This window comes from Pseudoliparis swirei, chromosome 24 (genome assembly GCF_029220125.1).
Source record: "Pseudoliparis swirei isolate HS2019 ecotype Mariana Trench chromosome 24, NWPU_hadal_v1, whole genome shotgun sequence".
NCBI classification, from domain to species: Eukaryota; Metazoa; Chordata; class Actinopteri; order Perciformes; family Liparidae; genus Pseudoliparis; species Pseudoliparis swirei.
Genome location: NC_079411.1, coordinates 24,889,309 through 24,916,254, shown reverse-complemented (window position 1 = coordinate 24,916,254; position 26,946 = coordinate 24,889,309). Strand labels below are relative to the sequence as shown.

At 41.7% G+C, this 26,946-nt stretch overlaps 3 protein-coding genes across 5 annotated transcripts in view; 1 reads left to right on the top strand and 2 right to left on the bottom strand.

The window, feature by feature from the left end:
* helz (helicase with zinc finger) overlaps positions 1 to 4,356 on the bottom strand; it is a 50,009-nt gene extending 45,653 nt beyond the window's left edge. For 2 of the 3 annotated variants that reach the window (XM_056408547.1, XM_056408549.1), the window contains exon 1: positions 4,309 to 4,356. The gene's annotated coding sequence lies outside the window, so the exon portion shown is untranslated. The remainder of the gene's footprint in view (positions 1 to 4,308) is intronic. The other variant, XM_056408548.1, reaches the window with a different exon arrangement.
* Positions 4,357 to 6,413: 2,057 nt separating this feature from the next.
* psmd12 (proteasome 26S subunit, non-ATPase 12) lies at positions 6,414 to 14,163 on the bottom strand. The gene is made up of 11 exons (XM_056408562.1): positions 13,974 to 14,163; positions 13,524 to 13,583; positions 13,007 to 13,135; positions 12,568 to 12,675; positions 12,070 to 12,174; positions 11,699 to 11,848; positions 11,468 to 11,602; positions 10,880 to 10,992; positions 10,447 to 10,621; positions 8,911 to 8,988; positions 6,414 to 7,132 (listed from the first exon to the last, which is right to left on the bottom strand). Exons 1-11 carry the CDS (start codon positions 14,076 to 14,078, stop codon positions 6,923 to 6,925), a joined length of 1,368 nt encoding a protein of 455 aa, XP_056264537.1. The 5' UTR covers positions 14,079 to 14,163; the 3' UTR covers positions 6,414 to 6,922.
* A 6,261-nt stretch (positions 14,164 to 20,424) lies between these two features.
* Positions 20,425 to 26,946, top strand: part of LOC130189653 (cytoplasmic phosphatidylinositol transfer protein 1-like) — a 71,679-nt gene continuing 65,157 nt past the window's right edge. Inside the window, exon 1 of the mRNA XM_056408565.1 lies at positions 20,425 to 21,515. Coding sequence (XP_056264540.1) covers positions 21,468 to 21,515 — 48 coding nt within the window. The 5' untranslated portion in view covers positions 20,425 to 21,467. The remainder of the gene's footprint in view (positions 21,516 to 26,946) is intronic.

Here is a 26,946-nt window from a genome sequence, read left to right as displayed (position 1 = left end):
TACACACATAGTGACATATATGTAGTATATATACGTATATCCTACATAATATATATACACACACAAATATATATGTATGTATAAACATATATATATTTCTATACATGAACATATATATTCTGTTAGGAGAAGACTGGCTGCGCCCACGCATTTCAGAGGAGTTCCGTTACGTGTGACTCAATTTGCATATGCAACACGTCGTTAGAAAGCCGGAAGTCTCCTCTAGAGTAGACGAAGGGATTGACAGTCTAACCTAACTGTTACTAATAAAATGTAGTCAAAGAAAAACGGAGCAAATCACCGTGTTCATGGCCCGGCAAAGACAGCGCGGTCTCCTGGCTTCAACACGTTACTGTCAGGGAAGACACAGCGCACCAAAAAAAAAGTTTTTGTAAAACTTTTTACCTTTTCTGATTCCGCTAGCTCTTTGCTAACTTCCGCTAGTACTTCCGCTAATACCTCCGCTAATACATCTACTTAGAAAGTGTATTCTGTACGTTTTCTCCGTCGAAATGTTGCAAGACCCGACTTGCTGCATTGATCGCGACTTTAGACATTGTGTGTTTGGGCTCCTCTTGTGACAAATTCTTACGAAATAAAAGAAAATGTATATGTTCTTTGCAAAGATGAGGATGTGTTGAATGCTGGGATACCAAACATGCCCATGTTTATTGACGTGGTCTGCGTGAGCAAGCCGTTTAAAGGGAAGGGGAGGGTCTTAAGGACGCCGGCGTCCTCAGTGGAGTGGAAGTGGTTAACAAGTAAAAACACTTTCCGCAGTCCCCCAAGACAAACCACTTAGAATCAACTCTAGGTAATGTCAACAATTGCAATATGTCCAAGAACAAGCATCCAAGCTTGTTATGACTTGTAGCAGTAGGGCAATTAAATCACATTTAACAAAAAAGCTAAGTGCGCCCCAAAGTGTAAGTAGCATCTACATCTGTTTAGGTATCAAAGCAGTACTTAATAGATGCAGAGGAATCCAGCCCACTAAGCATTGCACTTTATGATCTCTAGTTCAATACTGCAGAAACCTGTATTCACCCGTACATGCCGACGCCGAGCGGCGTCTGGCCCAAGTCAAACCTCATATGACCGCTGGTTAACCACAAAGATGGTTACGCCCAGGTTGGTGGTTTGATCTGAAAGTGGATGATTTCCCTTTTCTGAAATACAGATTTAAAATGTGTTACCCTGTTGTTGATGCGAGATAACCATTACAGACGTAGACTGTACAATGCCCACCTTGAGTCTCTGTGGGCCAACCGACATTACTTTGATGCCTCGCCAAGCATTTAAGGATATAAACCTCAGTCTGAGATGAGAAGAAGCAGCATGCCCATCTTCACACCAACCTGTACAGATCTGGATAGCGATGGGACACCATGACCTGCTTGGAGCAAGGCAGCAAATGCTCAGCCTTGTGTATCGCTGATAGTATCGTCCACCTTGATGGGTTCACCATCGGCATCGCAGCTTATCTCCGTCGGGCAGAAAAACCCCCTCTATAACAAAAATGCTGCTTTGAAAGCCCCATCATGGTTATTATGTGCCAGGATGGAAGGCAAAACAAACGTTTGGTGGCCAATTAAAATTCCACAACAATTAACTGATGCTAAATTTCCATCCTGGCCCTCGCCACAGTCGGGACTGGCTCAAAGGGAACAGTGCATTTGTGGCCCGGGGCCCAGTATTTTGGGGTATATCTGCGACAGCTGTCTGTGAAATCGAAATAGCAGACAGCTAGAGGTCTATATGTTAAAGCTGCATTAACAGTAGAAAAAAACAGATAATATCCCAACCTGGTAGAGAACTGGCTTTTCAAGAACATTCATATTGCATATGATGCGAGAAGAGGGAAAAACTGACCATCTGCCACCTGGGCATTGTTTTGCAATAAAGAGCATATTGACCGACAGTAAGTTGTTCAGATGTTACTTCTTGAATACCTGCAACAGGCAGCTATGCTTGTAGCAGCTGCCTCGGCGCCAGCTGGTTCCTGTCCCTTAGAACCATAACCTATAGACCTATTATCTTGCTAATGTACAATACATGTGGGGTGCACACATGACACACTAAATGTCAAGTTAGTGTTTAATTACCTTCGCATTGAAAATGCGGAAGGTTATGTTTTGATCGCCGTGTATTTATTTATTTATTTGTATGCGTGTTATTCGCAGAACTCAAAAAGTATTTAACAAAATCGCATGGAATTTGGTGGGATGATTGGTTATTATCCGGGGACCAGTTGATTAGATTTTGGGATCAATCGAGTCAAAGGTCATGAACAGGTCAAATCTTCTTGAATGGCATGAAATTTGGTGGGATGATTGGTTATTATCCGGGGACCATTTGATTAGATTTTGGGATCAATCGGGTCAAAGGTCAAGGTCAAGGAAAGGTCAACATCCTTTTTTTTTTTACCATAGCGCGATACATTTGTGTCCAATTGGCATGCAACTAATGCCAACATGTTAATAATTCAATGCCCAATCTTGTGATATGCGAAGGTATGCGCTCTACCGAGTGCTCATTCTAGTTATACCATGTATCATAGTTGTAACTGTTTTTAGTCAACAAAGAACTAACACTGATGTCAATATAATATTTGATTTAGCAATATGTCCCTCCCTAAAATCCAATGTAGCTGAAGACAGCACACCAACCTCCATCTCATCAGACAGACAACGTGAGTTAGTGCAAACCGGGCACGGACAAATGCATGTCCCAAACTCTAAACGCTTAAGTGTTTCATGTAAAGTATCTCACAACATGTTACAGTTTTCTCCACAAGCTCATCTAATCCACAAGAAAAAAACTGAACTGCTGTTGAGTTCACTTCCTCTAAAAAATGCAAGATGCAGATGAGGAACTCTACTTCATGTTACGAGTACGCTCTGTGATAATGCATGCTAGTATACTATCCACATATATTGCAACTGGCCAATCACGACAAATAATGTTAGCATCTGCCCCAAAATAGCACATATAGCTTTTCTTGAGCATTTAAAAAGACAAAAACACTTGTCCAACCCATGATCCCACAAGACAGGTACAGGTGCATTCTGGGAAACGTATCGATCGTACTCGATTACTGTCAAAAGCATAGCTGACATATACTCCACATAAAGAGGTAGCCATATCATGGCATTATTGTCAGTCACAAACTCCAATGTCACTATTTTACAACACAGCAGGACAACAGAGTCCTTATAATCTAGTTTGCAAATGTTGTACACGTGTAAGGGTCCTGCAAAACAAGGGTTGACTGTCGCTTGGGCCAGCCATCTAGGTCTGTTGCTGGGAAATAAAAAAATAGCGTCAAAGATGAAACCAAACATGTGACTGATCTCAACGCAGCACAGTCTCCAATTATCAGGGGGGTATTTTAAAACCTATGCCAGTTTTACACTGCTAATTTGGACAGTCAGAATAGCTGTTACCTAATGTTAGTGCATGCAAGCCAGACACATCATCGGGGCAAAAACAAATAGTTTGGCGGGATACAGTGACTTGTTTTTTCGTGTCCAGTCGTGCTATTCTACGACAGAGGCTACAGCTTCGCCTGCAGTACAGTGGTCAAGACGGCTAATTGTATAGCTCGGGATAGTTGTAAAGGATCACCGATCGCTGTAATCCCGACACAGCGTTGGCTTGACCATGTCGTTAGCAGCAATGTGCAGACGAACTCGGCTATGAAACTTGCACATATCTCAAAGTCCAACTGCTAAATATCGAGAGAAAAGAGAGCGATCACACACACGTTGAAAACGACTCGTTTTGTGTTTTTAGGAGGTAACGTTGGAGTTATAACGCGAGCTGTTGTTTGTCTGCTGAACTTGACATGAGTGTTGCAAGTCGGAGCGATGACGGCAGCGCTACAAAGCCCTGGGAGAAAAAAAAATGTCCCCACAAATGTTGGTTAACTTGCCGTTCGCGTTCGCACGGGGTGAACAGTGTTGCCACCAAGCAGAGTACGCGCAGCTAACAGTTAGCTCGCCAACCAAAACAGGGCCTTTCTTGGCACCAAACTGGGAAGCTCACTACACGAATAGCTGGCAGGTTTGTTAACGTTAGCGAAGCGAGCTAGCGAGCTCGCTAGCTTCGCCGTAACAAAACGGGTTCGGGCCTGTAATTTCGCCACGGTGTTTAAGCGAATACAATTCACACGACGTCGCGTTGCTCTTCTTGCATGAACTCAAAGCATTCGTCGTCACCGTATCGATCCGTGGAGGGGGTTTATGTCAGTGGTTCTGCGGTGAAAAAGACAACTGAAAGGGCTGAAAATGGGAAGTCAACACTTACCTAGCTTTACTTTCTACGCCATCTTGGATCCACTTGTCAGACCATCGCAAAGCAAAGTGGGATGTGCTGATCTGAAGGTTGAGAGGACTGTGTGTTGGTGCGCGCGCGCGTGCGCGCGTGTGTGTGTGTGGGTGTGTGTGTGCGTGGCCTTGGCAAAAAAAAAGCGTTCGTGTAAAAATGTTTCTAAAATCATTCCTTTCACATATATAACTTATGGTAGCTATTCAAGTTAACATTACGTTAAGTTCAAATCTGACTTTGTTGTTAATTCCCCATAAAAGGGAGCATTACAAAAAAAAGGCACTTCATTTGTACTTATTCACTTATATTTGTATAAAGGGATGAACAACACAAACGTGAGCCATTTGGCGCTGATCACGCATTTGCCACTCAGCTACTCTGGCTTCTCATGGCATGAGAACTAAAAGAAATTCAGCAATATATCTTGAGCCGAACCTTGTTTTATGTTTCTGATTCAAAACAGCTAACCATGTTTCATCATCAGGCTTCAAAGCTCCACACTGGAGGCCATCAGCAGTGAGAGTTTGTATTATAGCACAACTGGAGAGCTTTGGCTGGCATAATCCTGACTGCTCAATACAATTCAAAGGTATCAAAAAAAATCCTGACTAAATAGTAAGACAATATTTCAGAGCAAAGAGAGTCAGTGAGAGTGAAACAAATATGAAGTAAAACTACAATCACTTAATATGCATGACTATTATGATAGTGCGTAAGGTATGCAGGATTCAAACTATTTGAGGAATTAGACATGTTCCAAGCAATAAGGATTCCAGCTGCATATTAAATAGACACATTAAAAACTGTTTTTAAAAAAAGTTTAAAATTAGTTTTTGTTGGTAATAAGAGCAGGTGTGGCTGTTTCCTTTGGAGAAAGCAAGTAAGGACAGTCTGAACATATATATCACAGTCTGTATAATTAAGGAGATCTTACATTGTGATTGACACTCAATCTGTCCCACATTAGGATCCATTGTCGACTTATTTTCAACCTGTCAGCGGGAAAGCCTGGGTGTAAATAATAACATTGATACCTGATCTATTCCTTTGGTAACATATGCAATACAGGTGCCTGGAACTAGCCACCCTATTGGAATACAGTTGTATTATTGTCATTAATTGTTCATGTGTTTGAGGATAATTGAGTACCATCCAAAATACTAAGTTGTTATTGTTACTCGCTATTACACTATTATTACAACACAACACAATAAACCATACAGTGAAACATTCTTTTCCAGGTAGTAACAGTACTTCCAGTGAGCCAGGCACACATACCAGGGTCCACCTAAATGGAACACGGTCATAACTAATGTTATAATTACACCTGTGTTTACTCTGCGTTGACAAGTCAGAAAGGACCCATTGGTGTGTCCAAAGATGTGCCATCACAGTAGTAAAACATAAATACTATTTATGATTCAATTAAGATCATATACTTTGTTTAGATCTGAAAAGAAAACAAGCAGCTAACACAATGAAGACAATGCTGTATTTTAAGTTCATCATTCAAATTAATGTATTTACACTTACAAAAGGTTTCATGTTTCCACCAAACTTTATATTTACTTTTTTCTCACTGAGAAAGATCAAGCCATGTAATATCCTGCCTAGCTTCCCCTTCGGCATCATGGTCAGTGAATGGCACTGCTTTCCCAGAGAATCCTGCTGCCACGTCTGTTGGAGGAGACATTTTTATGGTGGGAACGATCTACCAAGTAGGCTTTTCCATGAATTTCTATTTATTTTTTGGGGTTTTACTTAAATCATCTATTGTTTAAGTTGTGCAAAAACTGGGATCTACATTCTAATTAACATCATAATGCTATCAACATGTGCATCCAATAAAATACAATTTCAGGAGTACTGTGGAGCGAGTCATTCTGGCTCCAAACTGGTCAGGCATGAGGTGACGTTATGCAGGGCTGTACGCTCAGAATGTGCAGGTACAAAAGGAAATGTGATTTTTTTTTTGAATCGGCTCTCCTTACTATCTAATTAACTGCATAGACTAAAAGAGATGTTTTCGCTAAATCTCATTAAATTGGACTAAACTATCTCACATACTGACACGGAAACACCTCTTCATTTCACATTACTGTATTTCCACTTGTACTTTAATAATCCTTTAGACAGAAAACATGTAAATGATGCGTTGCAGTGATGCTTATAAGAAGCTTAACATTTGCCCTCTGATTGTACGTCGGACCGGTTTAAAACCTACAACTCTGTTAACCATATGTGAGGTTATGATTTACATTGCTACGCATACAAAAATAGTTTTTAGCCTGATTTTCATACAGCAATGAATATGAAACTACGTTTTAATATCCATTATATCGTAAAGGGAAGCATATATAGGATCCAGTCACTGAGAAGGGAGGTGCTCATGTGTTTATTCTCAAGGTTTTACTGGAAAGTGAAAAGTGAACATAGTTGGGGTGCTGCAGATTTATCTTCACTTATATATCATTGGATTAACGCTGCATTCACAGTCCGCTTATGTACTGTTTATTCAAAACATTCCCACAGAAGGAAAAAACAAAAACAAATATGAACCGAAACAGAAAATATGTTGTCGTTTGTCAATGTTTCACTGCATGTTGTGGATCATCTCCTCCTTGGCAATGAGATGTGTGGTCTTGGTGACCAGAGACATGAGGGAGTTGAGTTTGTGCGACCAGTCGTTGAGCAGGTCGTTGGGGTCTTTGGGACTCTGAAAGTTGATGATGCCCGCCAGCCTGTCGACCTTGGCGTAGATGGTCTTGTTTACAACTAGGCTGGAGAGGAACTCCTCAGATTCCTGGTGAAATATTTAAGCAGACAGACATCACGTTAGACTTTCGTTCATACAAACATCCAAAACCCTGGACTCAAATGTTTCTCATCTTTACTTAATTACTGATCCATAACTGCACTATGCCATTGCATTTCATTTTGTACTATAGCCACCTTCACACGTGGCACACTGTCTATATTTAATATTTTTGTATTTGATTTGTCATTGGTGTTGTGTGTTGTGTATGCATGTGTGTTGTATATGTACATATATATTTTGTTTTGTTTTGTATTTTACTTTGTATACTTCTATATCTTTCATCCCTGTTTCTTATATTTTGTGTTTTGTTTTTTATTCTTGTGCGTTTGGTTTATTGGTGCTGCTACTGTCACGACAAATTTCCCCTTGGGGATTAATGAAGTATATATCTATCTATCTATCTATCTTAATATATCTATCTATCTATCTATCTATATATACTAGAGATGCTCCGATCAGGTTTTTTGGTGCCGATCGCCGATCACTGAAATCAGTATCTGCCGATCCGATAATACCGATCACGGTGTCGATTAAACATTCTATTTATTGTGTAGCATTATTTATAAAATGAATTATTCTTATTTTAAGTATTTAAATTACTAGACGAGAGAGTATCATGAATTGACAACCATCCGTTTTATTGCAGGGAACGTGCAACATTCCCGTGTAGAACCCCTAAATGCCGCCTGTCGGGATGCCCGGTGCGTAGGCCCTCGTCCTCTCGCCCCCCCCCCGCTCGTCACTGCCCCTTCGCGGGGGGAGCGTCGGGCGGGCGCGCCTCTCTGTGCCCGTTCGTGCGGGCGCGGCTGCCGGTGGACTAAGCGGAGGAAAAGAAACTAACAAGGAGCGAAGGGGGAACAGCCCAGCGCCGAATCCCTGTCCGACGGGCGGATTGGGGACGTGTAGCGTATGGAAGATCGCTTGCCCGGTGTCGCTCGGGGGCTCGAGTCCTTCTGATCGAGGCTCATCCCATGGACGGTGTGAGGCCGGTGACGGCCCCCCGTCGCGCCGGGATCCGGTCTTCTCGGAGTTGGGTTGCTTGGGAATGCAGTCCAAAGTGGGTGGTAAACTCCATCTAAGGCTAAATACCGGCACGAGACCGATAGTCGACAAGTACCTTCAGGGAAAGTTGAAAAGAACTTTGAAGAGAGAGTTCAACAGGGCGAGAAACCGTTGAGAGGTAAACGGCCGGGGCGCGCGCAGTCTGCTCGGGGGATTCAACTCGGCGGGACAGGGACGCCGCTCGGTGCGTGGGGATCCCCTCGTGGGACCTCTGCACTCTGCTGGCCCTCGCCGGGCGCATTTTCTCCGTTGCGGTGCGCCGCGACCGGCTCTAGGTCGGCTTGGAAAGGCTCGTGGCGAAGGTGGCTCGTGGGCTCCGGCCGCGTGCTTTACAGCACAAGCTTCTATTTTTTTTAAAGAATCATTTCTTACCATTGGCAGCCTGAAATGCCCATCTCTAACGTTTTATTGAAACGTCTCCGATAGTAGTTCTCGCAGATTTTACGTCATCTGATCGGCCAAGTTTGATCGGCCGTTTTGAGAACGCCGATCAAACCCGATAATGGGAATATCGCCGCCGATCAGATCGGAGCATCCCTGTTATATACTTTATGTAAAGTAACAATTATAGATTTTTACTCTAAGCTGCTTGACAACGTCCTCTATAGCTATCTCAATTTTTTTTTTCAGTGAGACCAAATCCTGAGAATCAAACCAAGTTGGCTAAATTAAAGACCGCTAATTAGTCAAACTGGGCTTACGTCAATAGAGAGGTCCAGGAGTCCAGCCATCCTTTTCATCGTGATTCTGGTGTAATATTTGGCCATTATTCTGATGTTCTGAGAGGATAAAAGGAAGAATTTAATTAATATACATATCTGCAGTAGAATATAATATGATAATTAAATCAGGTTAGAACAGAGGTGCATTCAGGTTACAGAAACACTTAGTTACAGCTGAAATCCAACCATCTGTTACTAATCCAATTTGAGCTGACTTTAATAAAAGGCAAATAACAGTCTGCCAGTTTAGCCAATAAATCTACAGATATTCAATATCAAAATAATACCATTTGGCTTGCATTGCACTTCTACTGCTCTCTGGGCATTCTACTCCATTTAATCCAATTTGATTTACATCCACTTAGATGAATCAATTTGATTTTATAAACGTGAACATTTATCATCATCCATATCATTTAGTCAGAGCGGGTAAAGTGCCAATAAGTTAACACAATAAAGTTTTATTCCGTGTCGTCTGTTAATTTGTCTTTAACCAGACTTGCATTTCCTTAATGGATGATGAAAGTGGTGCAATCGAGGTCATAGCCTACATTACGTTTTAAATATATTTGTTCAGCTTAATTCTGCCGGGGATTTAAAACATGTAGTTAAATTCAACACAGTCACTGACACGGAGTAAATGTCGCCCACTTTTCTCTCAAAGAATTGACTGACAACACAAGATTTTTCCCAGTTAACAAACTAACTTCCAACCAGGAGTTAGATTCTGGCAGCAACTCAGCGACTCCACTAAACCTGCTTTCTAAACCAGGGCCCAAATAAGCTCAGGGATGGAGGAGGCTTACATCGAGAGCAACTTCCACTTTTTTTTGTGCCAATAATCAGGGGTTTTCCTGCATAGAGAAAATGTGGGCGAGCGCCTAAGCCGTTTTCCCGAACGCCTATGACAAATCCCGAGCGCCCAAGGCAAAAAAAACAGTCTGCGATGGAGAAAAAAAAAAAATGTTCATCACGTGCATGTCAGCGAATATGTTCGTAATAGTATGTTTCAAGTGGGCTACAGCCGAACCCTCGTTCCGTTTTGATCAATAGTAATCGAGTTGATAAGCGTGTCTCAGGGCTCTCAAGTTTGAAGACACAGTAAACATTAAATAGACGAGAGGTTTGTTTCAGCCTGATAAATACGATGTGTGGCGGGAGTGCGTGACTTAAGACCGAAATGCGTGACACTTGAGAGCCCTGCTGTCTTCTTGTCTGATCAATACGCAACTGTGAGGTGCGCGAATGGACAGAGCGACACAGAATTTTTTGGGGAGCACCGAAGACCCATTTTGGACCCAGGAAAAACCCTGATAATACGCTTCTTTATTATTAATCACTGGTTGAAATGTGCTGGCCTAGTTTGGGACACATTTTTCAAGAAGGCAGTTGAAAATAGGTTTTTCTGATTAGATGTTTCCTTGCGACCAAGCGTTAACAAATCCTCATCAAACCCATCCAACTATGTACGCATGAGTTGCCACTGTGAGGAGCCTACACTCGACTGAGACTTACATGCTCCACAACTCGGTTTTTCAGGTTCTTCCACCGACTCTCCCCTTCTTCTGAAGAAGCGAAGACGTCTGTGGCAGGACTGTCAGCTGAGCCCTCTCTCAGCTCCTTCCCATAATCCTCCACCAGGGTGGCCCAGCGCATCAGCTCCATCGTGGTGAACTGTTTCAGAAGGTCCCTAGGAATGACAGGAGGAACATCGTGAGAATTCCTGCATTTACAAAGGTTGTCTCGCTAAATGCATATAAAGTATGTGACAGGAAAACAATCTGTTGGCAACATTTTAACATCTGTTAAACCAATATGTTGATTATTGGTCTAGTAGCTGACGTGCTGTAACTGCACACACAGAGGACAAAGTAATTGGGGCCCACACGGCCTCTTGTTTGTTTTCAGGGTGATGCCGACAGGCAGAGGAGCACAAAGTCTCTCTTACTTGTACTTCGGAATTTCTTCCAGTTTCTTGTCCTCACTGATTCTGTGCACGAGATCCGACTGCTCGTTGTCGTAAGGGGAGAGAATCACGTACAGCACCACACTCTTCAGTACCTGAAATACAAAGGCAGTCATGGCTTTTTCAGAGCAAACCAATGGCAACAACAAAGTCAAGTTTTGAAACAGGTATATAGTGTTGTAAAGAGCAGAAATCAAAAGTACTTTCAGAACCTGGGTATAAGCTCAGAGTCAAGTTCTGATGAAAAGTCACATCATGAGTATAGTTTGTGCTACGGTCTAATTTTCAGAACCAATATCAATAACTCATTAAGCCTAAGACGGGGTTTGTATTTCGAAACATTCTTCCACAAACGGGGTACTGTGCTCCAGCAATAAGGTATGGAAACAGCAAGAAAAACCATATGGCATCAACCCTATTGTTACTGCATTACATTTCATCGTGAGCATTTACGAAAGAAGCAAATATCAGCACTTAATTGGAAACCCACGGACAGAAAAAAAACTACAAGAATAATACAATTTGAATGTATACATTTAATAGAGTTGGACCATGAGGAGACCCATGTACCTGTTGCCACTTGCTGCTGTCCTCCAAGATGCAGGGGGTGTCATAGATGGCCCGGAAGTGTTTGCAGATGGACAGGTAGGATCCCTCGTGCTGGTCGACATGAATCATCAGGTTGTAGAACTTCAGCTTGGCCTCCTGAGTTGTTTATTCAGCAAAATGGTAAAGTCAGTGTTCCGGTACAACACATTGCAGCATGTCGTTGGCGCTCAATTTCTGGCTTCCTTCTCTTACCGCATTGCTTTCCTCTGTGAAAAATCTGGTGCTTATCTTCTTGCTGATGATCTGGGTGCGAACGTAATCCTTGACTGCAACGCAAAGCCTCATCTGCTCCAAGATGAACTCCGCCTTCTCCTTTTTCGGCATAGAGCCATATGTCTCCACCTGAGGCAAAACAAATAAATAAACTTTATTTGACTTTCCAAACAGCAGGCCATAAAACATCCCTTTCACTTAGTTTGTGTGTTTAAAAATGTGGGGACAAAGAGATCCCATATGATCAAATTCTTTCAAACCTCTTAAAGTATAGATGTGCACCTTTTTGTCAACAAAACAACTGGACATTTTCTTCATTCTAGAATAAATAAAGACGATTCGTTTCTTACCTGCAGCTCCTGAAGAATGGCAGCTGCCTCTTTGATCTCTCCGTTCGCCTCCTTGATATTGGCCAAGGTCTTCGTCAACCTGGCACGCTCAATCTCCACATAGATCTATGAGGAGAACATGCTTAATGTATTAGAGAGGAAGACATGGCTTATGCCTTGAATGTGACGGTCATGCATTAGTTATCACAACATACATTTTATATACCTGAGCACATTTGCATCTGCTCGTCAAAGAGGAGATTTTTCCATGTAAATCAGAGCTTCAGATATTGCATAAAACTTGCCACTGATTGCCTCAGATAAACAAACAAACTGAACATCAAGTCTAATACGTCTGATAATACACATGTCTCGGGGTGCCTCAGGCAGAGTTAACCTTTGACTTTCAAGCTCCCACACATCGGGTACCTAGTGGAGTGCAGTACTTAATTTGACAACGGCTTACATCTATATAACTTTCCGTGTTTCTAGTATGCCACTTTGTTGTATCACACAGACCTTGCCAGCCGTCACGGTGCGAAGTGTGTCGATGAGTCTCAGCTTGATGGGCTGATCGGTTACAGTATCCACATACTTGTAGCATTCTTGCACCATCTTGGCAACAGCCTGATAAAAAGAGAGAGAGCAAAACAAAAAACGATTTCGTCGTCCTTGGAGTTTGACAAAGAAGCTGCAAGGTGTCTGTACTTTCCCAAAAAGCTTATCTTCCATTCGAAAGACAGTATTTAAAACAGGAATCCAAGGCGTCAAAATATACGACGGGGTCAAAAGGTGTGCTTGATATCTTGACTACAAACAAGTGTTTGTTTGTGGGTAATTTAACTAGTAGTGTGAATTGCTGGATCCCAAACATTTATTTTCATACTTTTAGACTAATGTAAATATGTTTAGAGATAACTGGTAGAAAAGAGCCATCAGGAGAAAAGAAGTATCTGACCTGTTTTAGCTGACTCCTTCTTTTGGTGAGCAACATGATGTTTTCATTCAGTGCATCCCAGTCTTTGGCTTCATAACACATCTGTACCACAGCCACAAGGATTCTGGAAGTGGACACCATGTCTGAGGCCTGCGCAGGGGTTGAAGGCACACAAGTAAAACGAGACACAAAAATAACACGGCAGAAAAGCAGAGCTCCAGAATGTTATGTTTTCAGAATAAACAAGAACCTTTTGTTTCTCTAAATTGTACATGTTCTATCAAAAATACATAACAACAAAGTGTATATGTCAGATTCCTGGTATGTGTTCACATTTACCTGGACAGTAGAGTTGACTGACAATGACAAAGGTTTAGCTAATCATAGTGGTTTGGTTAAGGCTGAGAAATAATCCCAATTTATATCAGGGATCAAATGAATTAATGGCATTTACATGTGGGGCTCAAATCGCCCAGATGTTGGATTTAACACAACATAATGGAAGTTAGCGAAATCAGTAGGACTGTGTATAACTTACCGTTCTGGATTGCTTCTCCAATGACAACAAACTCTCAATAGCCTCTTGCAGCTTGCCCTCCTGCAACAGAGAGAAAAACACATAAGCTTAGTGTTAGTAACACTTGTTACTAAAGACAAATGTTCATTTCTGTTTTTGAAAACATTGAATTAGAAAGGCACTTTGCCTGGCTAACAAAGTTAGCTTATGGTGTCGCCAATGACTTGACTGTTAAGGCAACTAGCATGCTAGCGAGTCTAATATAAAACAACAAGTGCATTTGTCGATAAAGGGAAACCTAACATGTGTTAAAGTCAAGTTTATAAAAATTTATTTTAGAGTAATTTACGGTCAATATGTTGGTTGTACGAGTGTTTCCGGGCAGTGCTAAACAACGTCGACATTAGCTTAAATGCTAACGCACTGGTACTGATGCATCATGACTCAGCCGGCGCTGGCATCTTCACTTACTTTAGCCATTTTTTCGCATTCCGGGAGACGTTGATCTACAGTTGAACTGTAGTCAACATCCATCTTCACAATTTTCCCATCAGATTTTTCCAGTTCCTCAGACATCTTTGTGCTGTTTATGTTCGAGTAATGTACGGTGTTTCTCTTTTCTTGTGAAATTAGCCTAGCACTATTGTGCTTGTCAATGGAACGAGAAGGTGGACGACCAATCAGAGGAGAGTAAGAAATTGCTGCCCGAGGCGCCTGAAGGACCCATTGAGGACCACCTCCCCCGAGAATATTTTAGGCAGGCGTTATGAATGCAAACTTTCTGCTGAGAACGAGGGCTTCTTTGCTCGACTCTGGTCAGTCCATTTTAATATGCATTATGTACAATGTTCTAAATAAAAGACTTCTCTATATATACACAAACAAAACAACAGAAACACAGGATTAGCGTTGTTCCTTTATAACTGTAAATATATATGAATACATTAATACACTGTAGGTCAATCATATTCTGAACTAAATAGTAATAATAATATAGAAACAATATGGGTACATTTTTCGTAGCCACCAAAATGTCTTTCTATCGTTTTCTATTACATTATCATGTTACTAAATCTGATTGTACAATAGTTATGACATTGTACATAATGAATACCCTTCAATTATGACCCATATTTTTATAAAACACTGTGCAGTTTAAATGTGTTTGAACAAGGAGATTTACATTTTTAGACATCTAGTTTTTTTATGTTTTCGCTAAATTGTCACAACTGCATTCAATAACGAATGGCTCCCGTCTTCGAGGAGCTTCACTCAGCCTTTTATTCAGGAAGTCATTTTCATTTGGAGCAGGTGCTCTTTTAAAATCAGGCTTTTTTAAATGCAGTGTCCAACTAAATGAGTCTATATTTAGGATGTAAATAACTAGGGGTGACTTTGTATTGCTCAAGAGGGACACACAATTCTCTTTGACATAGCTGTTTGGTCTGCAAGTGTAAACGGTGACATCAAAATACAAAAAAAGGCCCAAAACAGATTATGGGCTCCCTGTAGTACCGACATAGGGAGATATGGTTTGGCTGTATGCTTTTTGTCAAATTGAGCTGTGAGCTTTGCGTTAATGCATATGACTCCATTGTAATAAAAAATCCAAAAGTTAGATTTGTGTTGGCAATAATGATAGTGATGATGATGAAGAAGGAGGACGACAATACATAACAAATGGAATGAGGAGATAATAACATAAACACTTTTTGAAAGTGTAACACCTTGCCAATCTAATGGTCACAGGGAATGAAGAACTTTGGGACTGGACACGGTCATGATCATGTGAATGGACACGCACTCCAATGACAACAGTCCACCAGTAGGTGTCCCTTGAATGACTGCGTTGTGCATTGCGGTCCACACACAGTTCACTGCTTTGAAAGGCTCCCATGCATGATTCAGTGATTTGGGTCAGTGATTTTCCTAAGCATGGCAGAAAAAGCCCTTAAGAACTGAGCCAAAATCAGTTTGATCCCAGTGCAGGCTCAGCATAGACTGTCGACAAACTGCACACAACTCGGATCCACTGTGAGGGCGAGGGAACAAGAGCTCTGATTGCAGAGGCACCGGTGTGCTTTGAGCAAATGTTTCTGACTTCAAAAACACCGGGAAGAGTTCAGCTGAAGGAGACTGATTGAAGCCTCAAATCATCACCATCATTCCATTCCATTATAAATAATTAGCCTTTTTAGGGTCGTGCATGGCGTGCTGGAGCCGAACCCAGCTGACATTGGGTGAAAGCGGGGTACACCCTGGACATGTCGCTCTCATCTCAGGGCACATATGGAGACAGGCAACCATTGACACTCACATTCACAATGTGACGCAATTTAGAGTCCAATTAACCTACACTCAAAGATATGACTCATTGGATGAACTCAATTAAATTGTTGGCAGGTTTTCCATCCAATAATTATATGCAACTCCAACTCAAATTTAGCACATCAGTGCAATACAATGTAATTAAGTTAGTCCAACTCATTTGTATCAAATACATCTAAAATAAAATAACGATATTCATTAAATTAAATTAATTTGTGTTTGTCCAACTCAAAATATAAACTAAATAACTATAAAAATACACAAACTCCACACAGAAGGAACACCCCGACTGGGAATTGAACCCACGGCCCTTTGGCTGTGAGGCGACAGTGCTAGCCACTACACCACGTACAGCAAACCTCATGCAAACAACTGATTTTCAGAAGGCGCATGCGCAAAGGGTAGTCCTCAATGAAACACATTGATTTTGAGTTGATAGGCATACCATCTAATCTAAATAAATCTAATAAATGTAAGTATTCATGCATTTTGTGTTACACCCATTAAATATAAATATCTATTTTTGTAATTGATTTATTTAAATTGATCAAGCAATATTTAAATGTGTCACCTCTAAGAAGGGCTTGAATCGTTTTTGTGAGTGTAACCTAAATAAATCTAATAAATGAAAGTATTCATACATTTTGTGTTACACCCATTCAATATAAATATCTTCGTTTTGTAATTGATTTATTTAAATGTATCAAACAATATTTAAATGTGTCACCTCTAAGAAGGGCTTGAATCGTTTTTTTGAGTGTGCATGTCTTTGCACTGTGGGAGGAAGCCGGAGAACCCGGAGGCTGACACGGGGAGAACATGCAAACTCCATACAGAAGGACTGTCCAGACCCGGGATCACTTGGCTATTTCAGAGCTCAGAGATTTCTTTTGTATTATTGACACGTCACAGCAGCTCAGATAACATCAGGCTCTAAGCCCTTTTGTAATAAATGCAGTCATTATTTAAATAGTTAGGTTATTAGGTCACGGCTAGCTGGTTCCGATATACCACATGGTCGTCAAGCTTCAGGGTTTTATGTAAATATAAACACAGACTGTCAGAAATGAAATACAGGTCTCACATTTTCAAAAGAGACTTTCCTTGTGGTGTGCATCATATTAAACTTAATGCACAAAGCCACCCTTGTGCCTTGAAATATCCCAGGACAACAGAGAAAACAGCCTTATTGGAGAAAAAAAACATGTCTATAAAATAAATGGACAGTTTCATGATCCCTCACTAAAGATGTGCAAGGACCTCTCTGCTTTTTAGAAGTTTTCCCTCTTTGCCCCTTTCTGGAAATTGTTAACCCATTATTTTTTTTAATCCGGAGAGTAGTTCAGCCTTTTATAAGGCCACACACACGTCACTGAACTCATGTGTGCATACAGAAAGCCTTTACTGGACAATAAAGTAATTTGATGTGGTCTAGTATGCCATATGTCAGCTTATATTTATGTGCATAGTACACTATCTATAACAGATATGATAAGAAAACTCAACAAGTGTGTATCGCAGCTGTTAGCCAACGTGCTAACAAGCACTATAGCAACTAGATAGCTATAGGCCTACAAGTCATCGGGTTTATTATTTCTATTTGAAACCACACTTTTTTCTTCTTCTAGTAAATGTGGCTCTTTCATGAAATTATTTTTCATAGCTTCCTAAGATCTACAATATACATGCTGTAGCGATGGGGTATCATTTTGATTATTTTATTATGAATTTAATGTGCTGCTACACATTGTTAGACCATTTTAGAAGGACACAAATGAGGAAACCTCAATATAAGACTAATGAGCCGTTAAGGATATAAATTAATCAGCTTTGAAACAGTTTGTCTGAGGAAATGCGTTAAATTATTATTGCAAATGATGTATTTAATCAAATTGAACTAGTGATTTACCACTCATATTAGAAACATAAACAACGTGTTACATTTGGAGAGATGTACTCTATTTCTGTCGATGTCATATTACTCTGTTAACTGTCTCCACGTAAATACATCCCAGAGTCTCAGTACAATATGTTGGTGACCCTGCTTTGAGGAGCTGCTCACACATCAGTTTGGGGATTAAGTGGAGAGTTTAAATTCAAATGGCGTTTCGGAGTGCCACCCTACATGACTATACTTCTTTGGGAAACGCTGAATACGTGCTGGCAGTGCAAAGTGCTGTTTGTCAGCATCTTCGGTGCAGAATTATGAGCGTGAATTTAGACCCCAAAGAAATCACAGGTGACAATGAAGGCAGCAACGCAACCCCCACACCCCTCATTAAAACGGTCGTATGTGATTTTTTTCTCTCTCGCTCTCTGTACTTTTTGTCAAAAGTAAGTGTGACTAATTCTGAATGATTTCATCACAGATGCAAGATACTCTCACTTTTCTCTGAAGTACGAGTTTGACCAGTGGCGTGCCGTGGGCCTGGGACCTGGGCCTTCAGTGAGGTCCTACACAGTCCCACCCGAATTAATCCACCTCTTAATACTATCATTATGACGCTATACAGTTAGACAGAGACGCAGGATAACCAGGCGTTGCGTCACCTTGAAATTGACATTTTTATTCAGAGAATTGCAGGGGAAGAGTACAATACAGTACAACTAATAGGCAAGAACATACTCGAGTGCAACAGAGCTATATTAATATTCTTCTTCTATCCATTTCTGGTCCACAAACTTTGAGCTTTAAGTCCAACTTCTTTTTACAGTGTGTTCACTAAACAGCGCATTGTCACCCAAAGCAGTTTCACCGTGATGATGAAGATGAAAGTTCCTGTTTACCCAAACACATGACACAATTAATGAGTCTTTTCAATATTTCCCTATTTTTCTTCACCTTTTCATTGTGCAGATCGGTTGTCCTGCGCGCTTGTTCGTTGATCTGTAGATCCGCTCCGTGTCCCCAAAAGTTTTCAAAAGCACCGATGCTTGTAAGTGCCGAGCCGTACTTTGGTGTCTCGCTGCTGCCTTGGTTAGACAACTCAAGTTTGCAAAGCCAGTGTGGCTCCAAACACCAAATCGATCACTTGCAACAGGCATTCCCAGCAGTCCGGTGTGCAGAGCTTCTCGTAGTCTGAGCCGTTGGTAGCGCTCGTAGTTGGAACTTTGAAAGTGGCGAACGAACCCCTTCCCCGCCTGTGACGGGCTTTGTAGCGTCGGCGTCGGTTTTAAAGTTCGTTTTGAGAATGGCGTTATAATTATATCCTCGACCAAATCGATATCTTCTCCTCCTTCCGCCATTGTGGGTTGAAAAAATAGCTTAGTAGTACGCGAATTAATTCGTTTATCAAATTCAGTTTCCTAGTTCTGAGGTTCTGCATATACCTGCCCATAGGCCCCGCCTCTCAATATTGGTAATCCAATCAAAAGACGTGCAGCACTACGCCTGCTCTCTGCTCCTGTGCCGGTTCCGGGGCCTTCTAGAAGGCCTAGAGGAGCCAACTCTAAAGCTGATTGGTTGACACAACATTTTCATTCCCATTCACGTTAAGATACCAGCGCCCGCAATGTTGATTCTGAAGGCCTAAGGGCAGATTTTAGCCCCCGAGCAACACACGATGGCTGAATATGATTGGATAAAAGATCTAACATAAAGACCAGCCCTCCAAATCTCAACCTGGGGCTTGAAGCAGTGCAACCAAGAGGAACGCTATGAAATGAAGAGTATAACTCTTATTCTGGGGAATAATTGAACACATATTTGTGGGAACATTTATTTTAAAAAAATATATATATTCTGATGATGTTTAGGCCAGCAGAGAAGGCCTTGCTGGCCCTGACGGCCCACCACTGAGTTTGACCCACCAGCCGAGTATTTAAAGGGCATTTGATAAAACATTTCAGCAAGCGCCATCTTCATTTGTCACCTTCAGGTGCACGACTAAAGTAGTAAATAATAAAACACACGCTGCTTGCAGCTAAAACAACAACAACAACAACAACAACACATTCTTCTTCTTCTTCTTCTTCTTCTTCTTCTTCTCAAGACCTGAGTGTGTGCGCAGGCTCTATGTGAGAGGGGAAGGAAGGGTGAGACAGATGTGGGTGGGGGAGCTGATGTTTCCTGCGCTGCGGTTAAGCCGACCGACACTTCCACGAAGAACCACGTGGTATTTCAGCGGGCCGAGGGAGGGAGGGGGAGGGTTCTGTTGCACCGAGTACATTTTCCGATGCCTCTGCAAGCTGCTTGAAGTAGTAGAAGAACAACCGGATAAATGGGAGAGAGAGTCGCCTTCCAGCCCGCTCAGGGACTTGTTTCGTCCTCATAACTTTGAAGGCAGCGACCTTGCTGTGTGAATTGGTCGAGCAGAGCGGGTTCACGGAACTCCGCTGTGATAAGCACACTTTTTTTTTAAATTAGCGAATTGGACATTTATTTGTAGCGGTACGTTACAGAAAAGACAAGAAAAGAAAACAGCGTGTTGCTGGCAGAAGGCAATGTCACATCCGGTCAAACATTTTTCAAAATATTCGTCATTCGTTCTAGGAGAAAGACTGAAGATGTCGGTCAATAATGGAGGGATGGATGGAAGAAATAGATAGATAGACAGGCAGACAGACAGACTAGACAGACAGACAGACAGTAAATGTTCAATTGTTAACCACCAATCAGCAAAACATCTGACATGATGCAAATCTTGGTATACTTGCTTATTTTGATCACACATCAGAAAAGATGCCATTTAGAAATTGACGTGAACTCCATTGAGCTACTCATTATAATTCACCATCTACTTTATTTTTTGTCTCTGACCCACATTATTTAATTTGTCATATCAGTATAATTAACAATGACAATTCATAAAAAAACTCAAGGTCACGCCAATGGCTGCATTGACCTACTGCCTACCTACACCACCTGCCCTAAACCCTCTGTACTGTAATTGCCTTCAATTTACAAGAAAGTCCAATGCCTGTCGTATTTGCTGAAATAATACTCTATTTTAGTTTGTGGTAATGTGATTGGAAGACAACTTCATTGCGAACATACATGTGCGGATAATAGAAAGACGGATAATAAGCCTCTTAATACCAGGCTTTGCCTCAGGGATACTTAACAAATATACAGTTGGTTAAATTACCATAAAACAATTGACAAGCAGCCTAGCTTTTGGGGGCCCGCTGGATCTCAGTGCCCCAGGCAGGTGCCAGCTTCAGTTGATAACACAGGCTATTATTTGGTAAAATAATAATTTTAATATTTTTATTTTTGACTCTTGAGTGTTACATTAGTCAACAGGGGATATCTGAAGTATATTTTATTCCTTCATTTTCGAACGTGATACGGTTCACACTCTTATTTTGAAGCCCTACATCCTACAGGTTCCGGTCCCGTTCGGCTCTGTTCGCTCAGCTTGACTCCTCCGCGCGATAAGAGGGGGGACGATCCTTAGAGCGAGCTCATTACTGCACGAATCACTCCCAGTCGGCGACAGTGTCCGCAGGTCCCAATGAGAGAACTCAGCCTGAACTCGGGCTGCCTTTCCTAACCCGGGCTCGACCTTCCTCCCCAAATGCGCTGACACGTCTCCTGACATCACACACATCCCGTCGGCTGGCGGAGGGATCGTCTACTTGGCTGGCTTTGACACATTGCGAGTGAACACGAGAGACGCGCGCGCACGGCGGAAGATGTTGCTGAAGGAGTACAGGATATGCATGCCACTCACAGTGGACGAGGTGAGTTGTGTTTTTTTCTTTGTTGTTGTTGTTGTTGTTGTTGTTGTTACTTCTTCTCTTGACACTTGCTTAGTGTCATGTGTTGCCTCAACGGAGGTTTTCTATTGTTCGGAGACGCCTGACTGCGTAAACCGTAAAGGGTTCGCGGGCATGTTGCAGGAGGTGGGGGGAGAAATGCGTTTAGTACACTTCAGATGCATTTGAAGCACTTCATCGTGAGCCTGAACTATTCCCTCGCGCTCTCGTCTCGCCGCGTCACGATACGAAGACTATATCGCTCTCTGAGAACCTTTAAAAAAACATTCCGCGAGCCCGAAACGACTACTTGTTTTCTTGGGTTGTGATCACACTTTTTAAAGAAAAACAAAACGTAATCATCATCTTGGATAATAATTTAAAAGCCTTTCTCAGAAAGAGCAGTCGGCCGACGCGTAACTCTTTGTGTGTCACTTTTCATGAAATGCATCCCATCGTAGTGTGGGATAGTTTGCCCGATCAATCGTAAACTGTTACGTCACTGATCGGCAGCGTAGAGAAGCCACAATGTGGCACTACACAGTATATAGATCTGTTCCCTGGTTCGTACACACAATGAATCGCGCCGCATTAAATCCCCGCTGCCCGATTGGCTGCGCGCGGTGCCACCGACACAATGCTGAGTGGGGGTCAGTGCGCGTGGCGGTGTGTTTACGCGACCTGTGCGCGCTGATGGATATCAGACTGACAACAGGGCCATTGTCTGCATTCAGCCAATTTGTCTATATGGTCTCACACTCCAGTCTATAATGTGAAGGTGAAGGTGATTGCACTCTTGTCTAGACATGCACCCTACACAGCAGCCTTTTGCTTCTGTTTCTGTTTCTGTTTCTTCTTCTGTTTCTGTTTCTTCTTCTTCTTCTTCTTCTTCTTCTTCTTCTTCTTCTTCTTCTTGCTGGTAGTCAGGTGGAATAATGGTGCGGCTGCAGCGCATCGTCTCCACGGACATCTTGTCAATTCAGATGCTGAGATGAAGGCAAACAAAGGACTCTTCTTCACACCCTTTCACACATCAAATATATACTTGTTGTTCAAAGGGCCATTAAAGGTATTTTAGGAATTGAGATGCACGTGGACGTATAAATGATGACGCTGTGCATTTGCATGAAACTCTTTCCAAGTGCATGTTCAAAGAAGATAAATAACGTTGTCCCCCCCCCCCCCCCCTTCCACACTCTAGGCTCTAGTCAGGCTTGGCTGCCAGTGCTACAAGCGGTGAAAAAAAAGAGACTCAACACCCCACTGATGCATGCAGAAAGTTGACTGCGGTCAAGCGAGCCGCCATCTGCGAAACAATGTCTATTGATGGTGTTGCAGTACGGGAGCGATGGGCCCAAAAGCACGGAGACGGACCTATATTTAAACAATCATTTGTCCAATTTGATATAACAGAGCAAATATATTTTTTAGGGTGTACATTATATGAAATCCAATTATAATAAAATCTGAAGTTGCACTACTGTACTGTTTTTTATTAAAAAAGTGGTGCTAGAAAGGTCAAATGATAATTGATCTGTAATAAAAGTATAAAAATAAACTTTATTGGTTAGCAAATATTTATCGTCAGGATTTTCATGTGCTTCTACTGGACAGTTTAAAAAAAAGAAAGAAAGGCAAAGTCAGCTCAAATGACATTCATATGCATAATTTCCTTGTATTTGGACTTTGATTCCAGGGATTCTTTGAGTGGTTCTACTTAAACATTCACTGGATTCTTGTTCATGTGGCTATGTTCATGTCTAATTTCATGTTATTAGACTGTTCAGGTGTTGAGAACATTTAAGGGAAAGTCTGCTCAAATTACACAGTGGTATTTCTTATGTGCTCATATTTTAACTAGAATAAAACAAACTGAAGAGGTTATACGCAACCTTATTGGTCAGGATCACTCTTACTTTGTCAGATTTCATGTGATTTATTATAACCTCTTCAGATACTGTTTATTTAACAGTTACACATAAGGACATTATGACATAATCACTTTCCTCTTTGCTTTCTTACACATTTAATGAATGAAGGATTTTGTGACATTACACTCTTAATTTACGACTCACTGTAGGTGCATATTTCCAGAAACGTGATCAGTAACGCAAATGAACTTCATAACAAACAAACACTACACCTTTCCCTGCAAGTCAAAGACAAAAAGACCAGTGGCCGAGAAAATCTTGATCCGAACATCTGAAAAAAAATTCTGATTTTTTATTCCATCATGCAGTTCAAGTATGAGGAAATTATGAAAATTAATGCCATCTGAGCCGACTTTGCCTTTCATTTTCTCAGTTATAAAATCACATGAAACTTGAAGTGGACATAGTCGTGGTTAATCCTGAACAGAAATCCAGTGTACATTTGAGCTAAGCACTAAATTAAATATTGTTATTACAGATCAAACATTATTATTTGATTATTATGTATTTATCAAGCTCCCTTAAAAAAAAAAAAATTACAGTAGTATAACTTCAGATTTTCCTATAATTGGATTTCATAAACTGCAAGATAATGTTTTTAACTTTACAAAAGAAGTCAAATTATCGTCTCTTTTAGGGCTTCGGGGCTATACAAGCACCCGCACCTCACAGACCAATAGACTAGCATTCAATCTCTGGCTTGACTGAGGTTCTGCTGTGTGTGTGTGTGTGTGTGTGTGTGTGTGTGTGTGTGTGTGGGGTGGTTGTATGTGGGTGTTTGCATTCACACATGCATTTTTCCATTCAGTAAATCAACCTTGAGCCTTGGCCGTGCGTTTCTTTAAGCCCAGAGGAGTATCTCCCGTCACATCCGTTGGACTTGTGAACAGATGGTTGTCGGCAGAAGCACGAGTCGTGTAATTAAAAGGCTCTATCTGTAATAAGAACTGAACAAAAGAGGTATCTGACCACCAAAAACAAACGGAAATACAGCATTTCACTGTTGGGGATGCAACGCACAGTGGTCATTTCTATTTTTGTTTTCTCCTTCTTATCATTGCTGCGCACATTTGAGTGAGCTTCATCTCGTGACTCCTAAAAAGTTCTCTCAAAGTGTCCCGTCCGTCCAAAGGGAGAGGAAGAATGACAGAAGGGAAGGACAAAGGATGGATGCTTGGCTCTATAACAGATCACCTCTTGCCAGATCATAGTGCAATAACTACAATAATAACTTCATATCCACACGATGTTGATCTGCACTTCACACATTTCATTTATTTATTTTATTTACACTACACACATACACACATATTTCATTTGCACGACACACATACACACACTTTGCATTTTGCACACTGTCTATATTTGGTGTTTTTATATTTAGTTTAATTGTCATTAGTATTGTGTATTGTGTATGCATATATGTTGTATATATACATATATATTTTATTTTATATTTTGCTTTGTATGCTTCTATATCTTTCATCCCTGTTTTTATATTTTATTTTTTATTTTTTATTCATGTGTGTTTGGTTTATTGGTGCTGCTACTGCTACGACAAATTTCCCCTTGGGGATTAATAAAGTATATATCTATCTATCTATCTATCTATCTAGGGATAGACTGCCGAGGGCAGAGAGGTCGAAGAGGGGAGGGGAGTTCTGGGAGATATGTTTTCTTTGAAATTCCCCAGGGTCATGCACTAATAATGTATGAGTACGTGTGTGTGTGTGTGTGTGTGTGTGTGTGCGCTTGGATTTGGAATCATGGGGACATGCAAGGTCACGTCTCTCTGTGTATTGTCTCTGGGAAGAGGTCGCCGCCTGCTGCTCGGCCGAGCTGCGTCACCATCAGCCTCACGACTGCAGATGTGTGAGCGGCTATCCATGCAGTGTTTATACAAGTGTAACACACTGCATACACACCGAGGAAATCATTTAGCAATACTGGAGTTCTATGAGCCGCGACTCTCTGTCCTCTGAGTCATCTCCTGCTTTGTCTGGGTGTGTGTGCGTAACTTGTCACTGCTGCCTTTTTTCCCTCCATTTTATTTGTTTATACGTACAACGAAATAATAATCTAGCTCAAAGACTGGAATCGGGGGGGTGGGGGCGGGGGGGGGGGGAGTCCAACTCTCAACCCTTTAAACGCTTTCTAATCTAACACGTTATAACTAAAAACTATCTTGTCAGTCTTTATGCTAAGCTAACTGGCTGCTGGTTGGAGCTTCACATACGCTATAATGCACACATTAGTGTGTCGTAGTGATTTGCTCAATGTGAAACTATTAATTTTAGGGAATTTATGGATTCCCCTTGGAGTCATCACAGTGCAAACCCAAGAAATTCCCCAAATGATCCGTTGGCAAGCTTGACGCTGACCCAAACATTATTAAAATGAGACTTTTTTAATGTTCACATTTGACCAACATAATATATTGTCCTCCCTGACACTTCTGAAATATGGAATTACAGACATTCTTTGGTCTAGACATCATCCCACTTGTTAAGTTTAAGGTTCACTGTCTCCGGCCAGGATGACTCTGCACCCAAATCAAGACTATCAGGTCTGGATAAAGTCTGTGAGTTCAGTCACAGTGTGGCTGCTGCCTTTGAATATCGGTTTAAAGTTCCACCGGAGACACTATTTAGCTGTAACTCTCACCAGAACCACTTAGCCAAGAAAAAATACTTTCCCTTTTCAGTCCCTCGGGGATAACTCACGGGGGCCATTCATCAGCCAACGTGCCCAATCTTTTGTTGTCTCCCCCTGAGAAGGATAGAGAGGTGATGCGTCACAGGAGACACGGATAGATGTGTTCCTTCTCCTGCTCTCACGGTGTCTGTCCACCATGTTATGTCTGTCTCTGCTGCAGCAGCTCTCACTCGCACCTCTCCGCCCCTTTTCTTTCAAGCTCACCAGAGAAGAATGCTGACTTGGCCCAACCTCGGACTGACCTGAGTCACTGCGTGGCTCCTGCGGGAACGTGGCCTCGGTGGATGGACTCTGAAGTTTTAATCACAACTTCAATTTCGCACTCTGATCGTTTCATCCGAGCGGTGGAAATAGCGGCGAGCGCTTATGGGGAAACATGAAGGCAGGAAGGCAAAAAAACATTCCTTTTTTTCTTTTTCCAGCAACCGTTTGTGACCCAGAGCATCGTGACATTCAGCGGAGGCCGGTGAAATGACACACACTGAAAGCTTAATTAACAGAGCATCCATGTGTTTCGAATTTGATGGGGTTAATAGACGGTCGTAGCCGTCGGCCAAATGGCTTTTTGATGGGGTGTTGGCTCTGTTAATACTGTAACTGGAGCATTATGACAGCATCGGATTGTGAGGGACTCAATTCTGCTCTGAGATCCGTGTCATTTATTCCCCAAAAGGTGGAACCATTCCGCCCACCGTGCTTTCTATTCAAACCAGTGAAGTAGCATGCCAGGACGTTAAATGCCCTCTGAGATTCTGTCGGGTCGTTTGCGA

What these genes read in the sequence shown, in the direction of transcription:
- psmd12 (XM_056408562.1), bottom strand. Translation starts at nt 14,078, where the DNA reads ATGTCTGAGGAACTGGAAAAATCTGATGGGAAAATTGTGAAGATGGAT. An exon ending in GAAGGAGTCAGCTAAAACAG is followed by an intron (nt 12,676 to 13,006) that starts GTCAGATACTTC and finishes TCTTTTTATCAG; the next exon opens with GCTGTTGCCAAGATGGTGCA. An exon ending in GCACCGTGACGGCTGGCAAG is followed by an intron (nt 12,175 to 12,567) that starts GTCTGTGTGATA and finishes TTCTCCTCATAG; the next exon opens with ATCTATGTGGAGATTGAGCG.